The sequence below is a fragment of the Pelecanus crispus genome, chromosome 1 (genome assembly GCF_030463565.1).
Source record: "Pelecanus crispus isolate bPelCri1 chromosome 1, bPelCri1.pri, whole genome shotgun sequence".
Lineage (NCBI taxonomy): Eukaryota > Metazoa > Chordata > Aves > Pelecaniformes > Pelecanidae > Pelecanus > Pelecanus crispus.
Genome location: NC_134643.1, coordinates 49,771,290 through 49,786,714, shown reverse-complemented (window position 1 = coordinate 49,786,714; position 15,425 = coordinate 49,771,290). Strand labels below are relative to the sequence as shown.

The 15,425-nt window shown below is 38.9% G+C and overlaps 1 protein-coding gene across 1 annotated transcript in view; it reads left to right on the top strand.

Annotated features, from left to right (window-relative positions):
* Positions 1-1,096: 1,096 nt before the first annotated feature.
* The window catches only part of KITLG (KIT ligand), a 28,723-nt gene continuing 14,394 nt past the window's right edge, over positions 1,097-15,425 (top strand). Inside the window, exons 1-3 of the mRNA XM_075708567.1 lie at positions 1,097-1,111; positions 4,211-4,324; positions 12,836-12,898. Of these exons, the coding sequence (XP_075564682.1) occupies positions 1,097-1,111; positions 4,211-4,324; positions 12,836-12,898 (192 nt within the window). The remainder of the gene's footprint in view (positions 1,112-4,210; positions 4,325-12,835; positions 12,899-15,425) is intronic.

Genomic DNA, 15,425 nt, shown 5'->3' with positions numbered 1-15,425 from the left:
AACTGGAATCTCTATTTATAAAGCTGTTGTTTAAGCTTCCCTTTTATTGTGTCCTTGATTTAATTCGGTCTATTCAAGTTTTGCTCAAACAGCAGGTTTGGTCATTAGTAAATAACACAAAAATAGCTTAACTCTTTGATCTATACAGACCTTACATACAATGTGCCTGTAGGCATGTGTAATATAAAAATTTTGTAAGTGCAAATAATTAAAAGTTTTCGGATAATAGGCATGTTGAAACTAGCAGTATTTTGCAGATTTTCAGTTCCTGTTGGATGACACAGGGAACAAATAAGCAAGAAAAACCTCAAATCATCTCAAAATTTACAAAGTATTTGTTTTTAATAGCAGTCATAAAAATTACTATGCTTTTAAATCCCATTATTTACATAGGAAAAAAAGTGTATTCTCATTGATTTGCATAATTCTAAAATGTGTAGGGATTTTAAGGTTCATATATGGGTTCTCTGTAGATCCAGAAGTATAAAAATTGAGAAGATGCATCAGAGTTCTGGTTTTATTTGGAATGTGCTGCTGCTTTTATTAATATTACTCAGTTGATCTGGCAAAAAAATATTTCTAATTAAAGAGTTCTGTTACTTTTTTGATTATTAGATTGTTAGGTTAAACATCACTATGACAGTGACACAAGCCAGTGAACAAATCTCATATTCCTATACATACTACTCAATATTGAGGAACCCAGTAAAGAAATCAGCAATTTCTCACATGGACTCCATCTCCAAAGAACACATCAGGGAAACATCCCTGAACCCCAGCAAGTGTAACTGCTAGTGTACTGTTTAATTCTGAAGGTAGAACTACTTTTTTTTTAGTTCTTGAAAGCAGTATAGTTAGTCCATTTTGGAGCTGGTTGCCTTTTTTATAACAATTTTGTTCCAAAAATCGTAGTGGGGAAGTAGTCTGTTAACCTCAAGCCGCCTTTGGTTTCCTCTGTGATTCTGGAGCTTATGTGAGGAGAAGGAGATGTTTCGATGACCACTTAAAGCTAGCTCTTAAACAACTTTGAGCTCATATGCTGCAAGGAGCTCTCAAAGGTCCTTTCAGAGACGAGCAGTATCGCTGTCACTGCTATATGCAAAAGACAGAAGCAGAGGTATAAACACACCGAGGCTGGCCAAATTCCTCAAGAGGAGGAACGTCAGCAGAACCAGGTTCCCACATTCCAGGTCTCACTACTCTTTCATTGGAAAGCAGAGAATAGACACAGTGTTGTTGTCTTTTGTGTCTCGAGTGTGGCTTTGAGCCTGACAGCTTCGTTGCATCTCCCAAGAACTTGGCTTGTTCATATATGTATAACTGCAAAACTTTGTATAGCATAAGATACAGAGGTTTTGTAAGACTGTTAAGTACCTAACTTGAAGTTAGGTACTTATTCTCAATTCTTCACATAGGTAATTATTGTCAATAATTATTTGTACAATTATTAAATTAAAAGTATTTCTAAACGCTAGTTATGTTGAAGCAAGAGACATTCTCAAAAGACATGCTGCACATTGAATGTGTGCTTTGCTTAGAATATTTTCAATTTCTTTGTGTGTAAGTCTACCCATCATCATCATCCTGTGGTGTCTGAACATACAGTTTAGGGAAAGCCAAGTGCAGGCTCCACCGAAACGGGCAGTCCTGGCTTGTCCCATCTGTAACGGAGCATTTCTGCTGTCTCAGTTACCCGGATCAGAAAGCAGACTGCCTGAACAATAACACAGGAAAACAAAAATGGAAGTTGTCTGCCTGGTACAGCTGGCTAAACCATCTCTCATCCGTGCCAGTGCAAGAGGCAGGGGAAGGAGGCTAGATTGTCTTTTCTAGCAGCAGCCCATACTGGTTTCGCCTAAATGAGTCAGGAAGCCATATTCTAAGAAAGCAAATGACCAGTTTTACTTGAGATGTAAAATACATGTGTTTAAGAGATACAAGATATAAGAGAGAGATTTACTTGTCATTTAACAGCTTTAGGGAAAGTGCCTGCCACTGTTCCGTCATGCACCCTCAGTAAGTTTGGAGATGACACCAAACTGGGTGGGAGTGTCGATCTGCTGGAGGGTAGGATGGCCCTGCAGAGGGACCTGGACAGGCTGGACCGATGGGCTGAGGCCAACTGGATGAAGTTTAACAAGGCCAAGTGCCAGGTCCTGCACTTCGGTCACAACAACCCCATGCAATGCTACAGGCTTGGGGAAGAGTGGCTGGAAAGCTGCCTGGCTGAAAAGGACCTGGGGGTGCTGGTTGACAGCTGGCTGAACATGAGCCAGCAGTGTGCCCAGGTGGCCAAGAAGGCCAACAGCATCCTGGCTTGTATCAGGAATAGTGTGGCCAGCAGGAGCAGGGAGGTGATTGTCCCCCTGTACTCGGCGCTGGTGAGGCCACACCTGGAATACTGTGTCCAGTTTTGGGCCCCTCAATACAAGAAAGACATTGAGGTGCTGGAGCATGTCCAGAGAAGGGCAACAAGGCTGGTGAAGGGTCTGGAGCACAGGCCTTATGAGGAGCGGCTGAGGGAACTGGGGTTGTTTAGCCTGGAGAAGAGGAGGCTGAGGGGAGACCTTATCGCTCTCTACAGCTACCTGAAAGGAGGTTGTAGTGAGGTGGGTGTTGGTCTCTTCTCCCAAGTAGTTAGCAATAGGACGAGAGGAAATGGGCTCAAGCTGCACCAGGGGAGGTTTAGATTGGATATTAGGAAAAATTTCTTTACGGAAAGAGTAGTCAAATATTGGAACAGGCTGCCCAGAGAGGTGGTGGAGTCCCCATCCCTGGAAGCGTTCAAAACACGCGTAGATGTGGCACTTGGGGACATGGTTTAGTCTAGTCTACCCTTGCTTGGTTTAGTGTGGGCTTGGTAGTGTAGGTTAATGGTTGGACTGGGTGATCTTAAAGGTCTTTTCCAACCTAAACGATTCTATGATTCTATGATTCTATGTTTATGTAGCTCCCGAGCAATCTTTATCATCATGTTTTCTTAGCCCCTCCAGGTTACTATAATGATACTCTATCTTCTAAATCTGCAATTTTCTCTCTCTGCTTTACTAGAGAGCTTCATCTGTGTTGGTTGATTTGCTTTGGTCTTAAATTGAAAGGTTGGATAGCATTTGAAGGCAAGGCTGGAAACAGGAGCTCTCTACCTGTCACAGGGAACACTGATGCATCTCAGTTCATGCAAAATCAAATTTTCATCTCAGTCCTGCCCTTGTGAAGACCTGGGAGCCTGCACAGGCAAATTCCATATTTGCAGTAAACGTACACCATCATCAGCTCTTGCTGACAGCTTCAGTCAGCTGGCACAAGAAGCTTCACAACCTGAGGCAACTTTTGATTATCCATAACTTAAATGCTTTAACATTCTGGAAATAAAGATCAGCAGCTTAAACTTGGCACAGGGCTTTGTGGGAAACCAGCGAAGCACAAGGAACAACAGAAGGTGAGGAAGTTCAGGCAGTGTAGCCAAGGAGACACCCAGGTGCATTTCAGCTAGTTATCTGGTGCTTTTCTGGCTGAGTCTTACAAGCCTGTGTGAGTATGTTGCACTGCTGTTCCTAATAGAATTCAGGAGGGGAATGTAGTGCCAAAGCCAAGCTGCCGCTCCTGAGAGGCCAGACCACATCACTTAGAGAAAATGTGGTGTATTGCTGCTTGAGATATCAGTATTTGGGCAGAATCCAGTTGTGGTTTTGTTTGCAGTTTAAGTACCCAAATGTAATGGCTGTGATTATGAACTGTCTCCTTTTATCTTGCTGTGGTCTGGTATCGTTTTGTTCCTTATCAACCAGCATCACATTAGAGGAGTAGGTTTATCAAATACCTTGTCAGGTGAATGACAAGTATTTAGATAGCTTTGTGTTGATGATGAAGAATTTTGCGAAGTTTGTCTTTTTCTCTTCTTTGATATCCGTAAGCTTTGCAGAAATTTACCTAAGCAGGATCCTGTGCAAGTAATCTGATGACTCAATACCAGGTTTTCCATTATTACTCTAGAGGTACTTACTTCCAGAAAAGATCAATTAAGTGCATTTCTCTGGATCCCTGCCATGAAGATTATACTATAATGGTACAAGTATGTCCTCATGAAAGTTGAAGAGTATTGTTGGATCTAGAATTTGTATATGAAAAACATTACTAAAATCTCTTGTTACTTCACATTTGGAGATTGTTTACTTGGAGTTTCTTGTTTCTTTTTTTTTTTACTAAATAGACTTGGATTATCACTTGCTTTTGTCTTCAACTACTCCTGCTTAATCCTCTTGTCAAAGCCCAGAGTTCCTGCGGGAGTCCAGTGACAGATGATGTGAATGACATTGCAAAATTGGTAAGTAGATTTTATTTTAAATTATTCTTTATGTTAAACAATAATCAGTGGCTAATGGCACTTACATTTTAAGCAAATCTATATTAGAACCAGGGGAATATTAAAAAAAAAATCCATCAATGTTTGTCACTTGATCAAAACCAAAACCTTTATTGCAGAGACTGGAGAATAGTTTTAGAGTTCATTGAAAAGATTACCTTCTTGACCAAGCTGGAGTGTATCTACGTATATGTTTTCCTCCCTCCAAACTTCCATAAAAATTGTCAAAAGTCTTGATTTCCTCAAACATTGTCTGGGATCAGATTGCTTCCCATGCAGATGAATGATTATTGCCTTTGTCTTACTGATTTGCATGGAGCAGACTGGTGGCAAACACAACTGAAATGAATCAGAAGTCTTTACCTTAGGTATATGGGAAACTGGTGCCATGTATAAAAATAGTATAATTTTAGACGTCATTGTAATAGTCAAGGCAATAACGATTGAACAGCTCTTACAGTGTTTAGGTGTGAGTGGGCTACACTCATTACGTGTTTTTCTCTCTCTACTTGCTGTATGTAGAAGTTTAAGTCTGAAGGACTCACAGCTTTGTATAAGAACTGAATTAATTTAAGTACATTTTAACTGTTACTTAATTGCACAGTGCATTAACCTGAAAAACTGCATCTCCTCTGTGAAGTCAGCTGGTATTTAACTCCACTGAAGTAGTCAGTGATTATGCTAACTTGCAGTAGTGCAGGATCTAACACCAAAGTTTTTAAGAAATAATATATACTGAACACTTAGGCATACATTCATCTACATATTCACTTCAGCTGAAAATTATGGCTTCATTATGGAAAAACAATTGCAATACCAGCATTAATATTATCAAACACTTAATTTGGAGTCCCTTGCATTTGCTGCCAGTGCAGCGTTCTTAAGTTGTTTTCTTTGTGAATTGTTATATACATGGGCACATAGTGAAAATCTCTGGGGGTGCTCTGTAGTCCTACTCAAATGCTTAGTGTTTCACATTAGTCCCTTTAGGCAGAATCCTGATGTATTGGCATGTTTATTCAAGATAATATTTCATCTCTTGAAAGAGTATTAAGCTTTGATTTCAACCTGTTCAAAGCATGACAGAACAGCAGAACTCCTGTAAGGGCTGGTGAAATTGTCTAGTACAGGGTTAGCGATAACTTTTTTTATCAGTTATGTATCCTTAGAACAAACACTTTAACTTCCCCTCTAGTACAATTTAACCTTCAAGAATGTATAAATACAGGTTACACAAATTTGGATGCAGCTTGAGCAATAGGACTTTGCTTTTGAGATAAATTGTGAAAGACACCTAATATCATAAAAATTAGGTTAGTCTTCAATTTGACTGTGACTTTCCATACTGTGTTCCTACGTCTTCCTCCAGGTTAATCCAGCAACTGCAGTTCTTGCACATACGCCTGCAGCACTATGTTTTCATACCCCCACCCTCCTCCACATCCCCTCTTAGTTCCCCACATGCTAGTTCCCTTCCATGCCCCCTAGGCATGATGCCTCCCTGACCAATGTTTTGAGTGCTTGCTGGGTTTATATCCCCTTTTGCTTGGGCTGCTGGCTGGGCAGGAGGGACTTCGTGTGGCAACTGTTACGGTGTATGTGCTGCTTGTCCTGGAAGAAAACCTCTTCCAGCTGTCCAGGTTGCACTGCACTTCTGCTGCTGCCAAGCCTGAGCAGAGTCGGGTAGGACTGAGCTCCTCCGGCCACTCCTCAGTACGGATGCTGTACAGTCCTTCTCCTGACTTACACCCATACCTTTCAGATCTCTCTACCAAATGCAAAATTTGGGTGAAGTTAACTAGCAAGTTCAAAGGTATTTTGGTTGGAGAAATAACAGACAGATGCAGAAAATACAAAGCCCAGACACCTGGATTCTCTCTGTTTTGAGTTGTGCCTCTGAGAATGTTTTGAGGAAAGTCTGTATCCCTGTTTTGTCTGTCTGTGTTAATATTTGCATAGATTTTTCATGAGGAAGTAATTTCTATAAAGCCACTTGAGAATTGAAAGGATAACATGGAAATAAGTTTAGTATCTTAAATTTAGTATAAGAACTCTTCCTTTCAATTAAACTGACTATATTGCAAGTTGGTTATTCTCTTTTGAAATGCTACACTATGACAACTGACATTGAGAACAAAATGAAAAAAAAATATAATAAAGTTTAAGGTACTTTTAAAACAAAATATCATTAGCTGACAGTGTGAATATAAGAAGGCAGAAATTCACAGAGAATACTGACTGATCACATTACTTTGCTAAAAAGTACAATCTTTTTATGATATATGCAGTATACCCTTAGTACATATAATATGGATTCCAGCATGATACTGCTTAGAAATACAGTTCAGGAGACCCTACAACTCTTGTAAATTACTATAAATGTTTTTGTACCACTTCTGCTTTTTGAAACAAAATATACTCATTGATTTAAGTAATTATATTCTGATGACTTACATCTTCAAAATTAGACAGAACACCCATAGGTGGTTGGGTTCTTTATTGATCCTGTTGGCCTTTGAAAGTCTTATTTCTCCTCTGATCCAAAGAGTTGTTCCAGTAGGACAAAATATCTTTAATAAATGTCCTCCCCTTTCACATTAAGAACAAATTGTAGCACAAAGGATTTCACAGGACCTAATGTTGTGTGTACAGTTATTGCCCATAGTTACTGTGATATTATCCACAAGCTCTATCACACTTGCTGAGACTGGTATGACAGTTGTTTCTGAAGGCTTTATTCTTGGCCACACTGTCATGTTCTTTAAACCCTCCACAGTCATGAGTATAGTCCCGTATCTGTGTGCAATAGACTAGCCATTCAGCGGTAGTACACAAATCTCATCCTTTAGCTTAGGATATTGACCTCTCTTCCTCCTGTCTCATCACAAATGTTCAGACATCAGCTTAGATTCAGTATGGCCTGAGTCCTCCACTGAGGCAGATTATGATCTTCATCTCCCAAAAATGTTAGTCTTCCCTGGGCCTTTCCTCCTCACTGTAAAGGTATATCACCATCTCTCTCCAGCCATTCAGGTCTATAACAAAGGTGTCCATTTTGGCTCTTAACACTTTGCAGACCCGTGTAAGTTCACTTTTAAAACCTCCATTGCTTTTCCTGTCATAAGAGGAAAAAAAGTTTTGGTAGCTCTCTGTCCATACAGATTCACTTTTCTTCCAAATCCTTAGTGGATAAAAATCCAGTCTACTGAAAAGTCTTTTTCTGGCTTTGACTTTGCCCTTCTGCCTGTTAATTTGCTGCTCTGACTCTTCATCTTCTACTTATTTCCTTCAAGCTGTTCCTCCTTTTTTTCATTATCAACAGCAAGCTTCTTGGTTTTGTCCTCAAAGGCAGTAACTATTAACACGGCCTATGATGCCTTAACACATGCTGAGTTTGCCCTCTTGTCCTAGCTTGTCCTCATTATTTCCATGGTACCTGTTACATTGTTCTCGGCTACAGGAAGAATGGAATGCTCCTTGATGAACTCCAGGCAGATTCTCATTGTCTTCCTATCTCATGCTAAAATTCTTTGCAGCATGAATCCATGTCCCTCTTCTTTTCTTTTTCCTACTCTGTTCTTCCCTACCTCTACTGCAGTTCACCTACAGCTTGCAAAACAGTGCCACAATTCCCTACCAAACTCTTTTGCCTGTAGCTTGATACAACCTAGTCTTCATTTATTTGTTTCTGGGCTTCTTGTTCCAAGTGCTGTAAACCCCCTATATCATTAGTAGAAAACCCCTGAGCATGGCTGCAGCTGTGTGCTGCTCAACTTTATTGTATTGTAGGAATATGGGAAGAACATGCCTCTGTCAGCATTTTCTGTGAGTATAGACCAGGGATGTCTACTAAGCATAAGCTACTGGAGAATAAATAAGGCACGCTGTGCAGTCCCTGAAAATGTGGGTCATTTGCCTAATCAACTCTGTGTTGAGTGATAAATTGAGGACAGATGTATGGTGTAGCTTGTTTTCAATGGTGTTAATCTGGATTTTCACTAGCATCATACTAGACTTATACCAGAAGCTAGAATTGGAAAGAAAGAGCAGATACAATAACAATAAGGTTTCTGAGCATTAATCAACCTAAGACCAAACCAGACTGGTATCTGTTCATACCAAAATGACTTGCATTTTCTGTAAGATTAAATTTATTCAAATCTTTAATATAATTTTTTCCTATGAAGGATGTGTCCTAAGTAAAATGATTTAAAGATGCAAAGAACAATTGAACAATCATTTTTTGTTCATTTTGTAATAGTGAGAACTTTAAAAGAGCATAATTTCATACCTATAGAGAACAAAAGTATTTAGAGAGTACTCATTCTGCATTACTAATCACTTGAACTCCTGCTTCTTTTTTAATGAAGATGTCTGGAGGGAAACACATTACTTGATGAACAAATGTTCTGTATTATGAAACTGTAATTGCAGCACCTGTCAATAAAGCCTGTCCCCATTGTTCTTTTCAGCACAGTAAGTCAGCAGGAAGCTGCATTGCTGTAATTGTGACTCTGATTTTGCATAAGAATTAGAAATCTGCTGTATATATGTTTGTTAAATATGAACGTCAAACCTGCATATAAGTAGAATTTTCACTGAGCTCTGCAGTATGTATAGAATGTATCTACAGATTTTGGTTTCATCCAAGAGATATTCACCTCTTCTTCCGTGTTCTACTTCTCTAAAGCAATTTTTTTCTTTTGAATGTTGGAAGCCCAAACAATAGTCAGCATTTACTGACCAGGTTGCTTCTTCAAGACATGCTGTTTCAAACACTTTGCCTTCACATTGCATCTTTGTTGTAAATGTGTTCTCTACCCTCTCTGCAACATTTGATATTTATTTTTAAATGGATCTAACTCTCCTGAGTGAAGGGGTTATAAGAAATGATCCAGTGTTGTTATCCTGCAAATCTGCCACTATGGCTGTAAGAAGTGTGAATGGAAATCGTTAACATGTTGTCCTAAGCCAAATGATGAGGATTTTATTAACTACTTCATTAGTAGATGAGATAGAGTAGATTACAGACATGATGGGCAGAAGGTGGAAGCTCCTGCAGGAAAAGCCAAGGATGCAAAGAAGGGACATGCAGAGGTATTAAAGAGTAGGAAAAGGGGAATGACAAAGACAGAAATGGGAGGTAGACATGGTAGCCAAAAGGAAAGTATGGTTTTCCCATCATATGCCTCAGAGTAAAAAAGAAATCACCAACAATGGTAAATGGTAATTTTTACTTTATTAACTTACTTCATCTTTGATCTGTGTATAAAAAAATAATGATATTTATGCTTGTCTCAAAAGTTTCAGAAGTCACAATAAAGAGAATTTCCAAGAGCAGTAGCCCTCATTTCAAAGCACTTGACTGCAGAGATAGGTCATCTCTTATATTCTGCTGTTGCGATGAAAGAGCAATTTATGGAACCCAAATCGCTTTTACAACATTCCTTTTTCATCTCCCCATCTTTGTGACCATGAGCATATTTGGGTTATGCAATGTTAACAGTGCTGTATTAAATATTCAGACTTCTGTATGTCAAAAGCAATCTTACATTCCCCAGTTTGAGATTTTGTTACAACTGGGAATATAGCACTTAATGTTGGTTTTATACGGATTTAAGGACATAAGTCTGGATTCCCTGTTCTTCACCTCTTTTCAGAGCCTGATAGTATTTCTACAACCACACACACACACACTAAATCACAGAAACTTTTTGTGGAATTTTAATTGCAAGGCAGGGTTCTTTTAGTTACTTTCCAGGACTGTCAGTTCTCTGTAATCATCAAAATAGTTACTTTTGTCTAAACCAAGGTAAGTCATGCAGACAGGTGTTTTGTTGCCCCCAAATTTGTCACTGTGCTTAAGGAGTTGAGTACAGGAACCAAAAAGCCATTCCAGGACTCAGGGAGTTTCCAGGGACGCTCCCTTTCCATCCCCCTTTGTTCAGGTGGCTCACAGCCCTCTTGTCCTCTGCTCCTTGTTGGGAGCCACAGCAGTCAGGCACCATGCACGGAGTGGGTATGCAGAGTCCTTTCATTCCTTTCAGGATCATTTCAGCAGCTGAAAATCAAGAGGTTGGTTTTGGATCATAGTCTTGGTTAGTCTTCAACGAAATTTCAAGTTTCGTTTCAGGAAGGCAAGAAAGTACAAAATGCACAGATTTAGTACAAACATATCTTTCACTCTTACATCAGGGGCTCTACCCTATTTTCTGTGCGTGAGTTGGGAAGTCCAACTGGGACACAAATATAACTCCCTCACTTTGACTGAGCTCCATCATTTACCATAAGCAGAGCATCTGGCATGTGGAGTTTAATCAATAAAACTTTAACAAGTTGTTTCGTCTTGAGGCAGGGCGTATATTTTGTGTTTGACACCCTTCCCCCCCTGTGTTCCTCATTTTTAGTAGTAAATTCAAAAATATCTTTTCTGATTCACAGTCTGTCAAGGAGACAAATATCTGAGGCTGAGCTGTATTCTCCGGCTTTGTTTGAGAAGCTGTAAGAGCTCTTGGGCAGTTACATTTTTTTAGCTGTGCATGAAAAGTGCTTGACAGGCTCTGATGCCAGTAAAGTAGATTGTATACATAATGCATATCAATTCTTGTAGAGTTCATTGATTTGGAACAAATTTAATCTTCCAGTGACCTTTCTTAAAGAACTGTGCTTTTGCTGACATTGCTAAGTATTGAATCCCTCTAGAGTGAGTACAGGAAACTTTGCACATACAGTAGCATCTTCACTATCTTTACTGCTTGAAGTGCTGCTAATCCTACCTCGCTAGGCACGCAAAGGAAGCTGGAAAAGTAACTGGATTACCTATTAATGTGTCATGATGTCAGGATGTTTTTAGAGGAAGGAAAAATATACAAAAAATTGTGGATGAGAATTTAGAATAAAACAGATACTCTAAAGAAAGAACAAATGTATTGAAATATTTTTCAGTATTTATAGCAACTTGAATCAACTCCCCAAAATGCCAGGTTAATAGAAATTGGTATAGAGAATTTTAGTGGCACTTCTGCAACTGCTGCTTTGGGAATGTGTAGGTATAAAAATAAAAAGTAAAAAAGAAAATTGATCTATGGAAAGGAATTTATCAGGATCATTTGTATAAAACTTGTTTTTTAAAGCTGTAGGAGAAAGCTAGATGTCATTGAACTGAAAGATTGAGGCTCAGCACACATTGTAAATACAAAAATGTTTGGAATTCACTAGTGACTGACTGTGCATAACTATTGTCCTTGGTCATTTCTAGAACCATAACATTTTGAAATTGCTCTTTTAATTTTTTAACTGAAACAAAATTTTAATGAACAAGTAAAACATTCTGTTGTGTCAAACAAAATACTACCTAAAAACTGCACAGGGAAAAAAAAAATCTCTGTGCTGGTTGCTATAGAAGCAGAATCAAAAGCAGCCATAACAGAATGATCTTTAACCTGAAGAAGTAGAAATGCTTTGCTGAACAAAGTATAGCTTCTGGTTCAACAAAGGAATTATATATGTGCTTATTGTCTTTTGACTAAATTGATTTCAAACCAGGATGAGAAATATCAATTGAATCTTTCACTGATACAAAAGAAAATAGATTTGCTGTGTCACTAAGAATCATAGTATTGATAAACCTTTTGAAAAGAATAACTCAAGAGATTGTGGATCATGGCAGTATCTCCCTCTTCATCTCCCCACTCAGCACATTCCCCCGATGATCAACCACATCTCACAGTAGTGTTGGATCCCATCTGTGGCAGATTACATTGTATAATTCAGTGAGAACCCTTCTTCCACTCCTTGACCTTGCTTCAGCACACCCTGTACTCACCCACATCTGCAAAGCCGTGCTCAGTTTACATGTGTGGAAGCTCTCCTTTGCCCCAGGATATTGCTATGATATAATAATATTGCTCATCACTAGTAGGAGGCACAGCTTCGAAGTTAAAGTTGTGCTGAAGTGGTTTTCTGACCTGGTACATAACTAAGCACAAGGCAGGCAAGTATTTCTTTAGGTTCAGATGCTTGCTGAAGCTGGAAATTATTTGAAGGAAAAAGGCTTAGAGACTACTGGGTCCTCTGCTGTTTGGGTGATTGCACTTACATAGAGATTGTCATGTAAACACTTCAAGACATGCCATTAAAAGATGAAAATGCAGTGGAGGTTCTGAAGTAATGAATAACCTCAGATCACTTCTCCTCACCACATTACTGACTTTAGTTCTGCTGGGAATTGGTAGCATTGAACATGATAAGATCAGATCTGGGAATGTTGCACAGGTGTGGAAAGATGTTTCACTTGTAAGCAAATAAGAGTCAGTAGCAGTTCCACAGGAAACTGGGTATGTAAGTTTTGCACCTGGTAGGTTACTGAAAATTTGTGTTGAATATTTGATAGATTTCATTAAATACAGTGATGGAAATTAAGTCTTACTGTGTGTAGTCAGTAATAACGTTTTTATTATCTGTTTATTGTAGGTTGGAAATCTCCCAAATGATTATATGATAACCCTTAAATATGTCCCGAAGATGGATAGTCTGGTATGTACAACCACTTCAAGTTAATCCAAATAAAATAGCCCACTGGAACCAGTGATGGCCTAACATTTTGTACCTAGTCCTATGGCTTAGTAAGTTACAGTTAAATAATGGTTATTTCACTTCTCATATGCTTCACAAGTATTCATTTAAAAGAAATATAGAGAGATTCCTGCAGTCACTTAAAACCCTTTTAATTACAGGAATCTTAGAAAAATGTTTCTTCAAATTAATTTTTTTAACACTTTCTCTGGAAAAAGTCAAACAATGGTATTATTTCATCATGTCAATTGAAAATTGTTGCTTTCTTGAAGAAGTAGTTTCTACTAATTGTACTTTGGAACATACTGTAGAATGTCCTTCTTGTTTCAGCCAGTGGAAATGCCATTAAAGCACAACAAATACTGAGTAGCCAATAAAGAGAACCCTAAGCTCAGCAAACAGTAACATCAGTAACTAAACAAAGCAGTAAAAAGCGAGGACATTATTTCACTCAGACATGCTTTGTATTATTCTTTCTGTAGAATCCCATAGTTAATACATAGTGATACTTTCAAATAAGCATCATCTACCTTCTTTAAAATTTTATAACATTTTGTATTAAAAACTTTTTCATATTATCTTATTGCTTATTCTGCTAAATACTTTCTATGTTTTTCCTTAATTTTAAAAAATATTTTTAGAATGATGCATTGAAAATGCTCTCTTGGTTGTTGCATACACTGCAAGAAAAAGGAGAGGAGGAAACAAGGTGAAAGTAGAAATTATGCTGAATGCTATCCTGTACCATATTGTTTTAAAGAAAGATAAAAAGTAAGAAAAAGACTAGTTTGTCAGTTAAACTGAACAATATTGTGCCTGTCTTAAGAATGAATCATTGTACACATACATCAGTAGCTGGAAATCACCTGGTAGATGCAAGAAGCTGGTTTTGTGTCTGTACAAAGTTTTCATTATGAAAATCCAATTTCTGTGCGATACACATATAAAAATGCACTCTATCTACAGCATTGTAGCAAATCTAGCAATATTCACTATTGATATTGGATGAAGATGCCAAAAGTAACATTCTTTCAGTCCTGAATAACCAGAAGATGGCTGGAGGAAAAGGAGGCTGTGGGATAGTGAAGGGCCCTGAGCTGTGAGGTTACGAGGTATTATGGCAGATCTGACAGTGTTCTTATTAGTTTTGTTAGAAGCTCAAGGCTTTTACTGAAACTTAGAATACTTTAGAAAACCCCGTTTAAACTTGATTCCTTAGACAGAAAAACTCTACAGAACAAATGCTATGGAAGTCAGGTACTAGATCCTGTATAACATACTTAAAACTAATGGAAAAATTTCCATTTCTGACAATAGCTAATATTGAGAAAAAAAGGAAGTAAGACTGGCTGCCACCATCCCCCGTCTGTGGTGCTTTTTGAAATTCAGTGATTTTGGTGCCTGATGTGATGAGATTCATGTCTGTGGAGGACAGCCATAGCCCAAGCGCTACTCCCCAGCCTCCGGGATGAGTGTGGCAGCTGATGAACCAGGCTGGATTGGGTCTGTTCCCTCTGCTGTGCTCCTGGGGACGTTGGCACTGTGGATGAAGAAGGCCAGGGAGCCTGCTTGAGCGATAAGTCCTGGTCGTTCTCACTGCTTAACTCTTACCTTGCTCCATGGTTCAGTTCTGGCTGCCAGTACGCAGTTTCTTTTCTGTAGTTTAAATGCCATGTCGTCTTGCTGCATCATATCCAGAAACTTAGATCCAGTTTACATTTATGACGAGCAGCCAAGAAATAAATAGGAAGAAGAGAAGTTCAGAGCCGGGATTTCCATATTCCCTTTGCTCGTACGCCACTTTCAGTTGTGGTGATGGAAGGTGCAGCTTTTGGCCACATGCCTTCGCAGGAGGTAATATTCAGCAGTATTCATATCCCACTTTGCCAAATTCCTCTCTGGGGATTTCCGGTTGTGTTATGCATACCACAGCAAAGGCTGGCTGAATAAGTAGGTTTTGCTCTGAGTTCTGCAAGGTCCCTGCAAGCTGGGAAACCCACAGTTTTGCATAAGGCGAATGCCCTTTGTTCAGCTCTGAAAGGATTGAAACGGTGATCTGCATTTTTTTTCAATAGATTTCAATCTTCAGTGCGTACATAAAGTGGGAAATGTACGCAAGGTAGCAAGTCTCAAATGTAGACGACTAAAGGTAGGAAGGCAGGGTGAATGCAAAGCAGATGGGAAGCCAGTGTAGTGCACATAACAGGAACAGACTGACCCGATCCATTAAACAGAAGGGTTGTTGCATTATGCACTAGCTCAAGGCATCTGAGTGGCTTTAAAAGTAGTCTTGCATAGAATGAACTGTGTAGTCTAACCTGAAGGTTAAAAGGCAAAGATGACAGCAGCAGGGGCTGAACTCGGAAGAGGAGATAAACTTCAAACTTTTAGATAGATGTAGAAAGAAAAAGCTAAATGAGGACTACCTGGAAGTAGAAGGGAAGTAAGGTCTGTAATTGCCCTAAAATGTAAATCTTGGTCAAAGTTT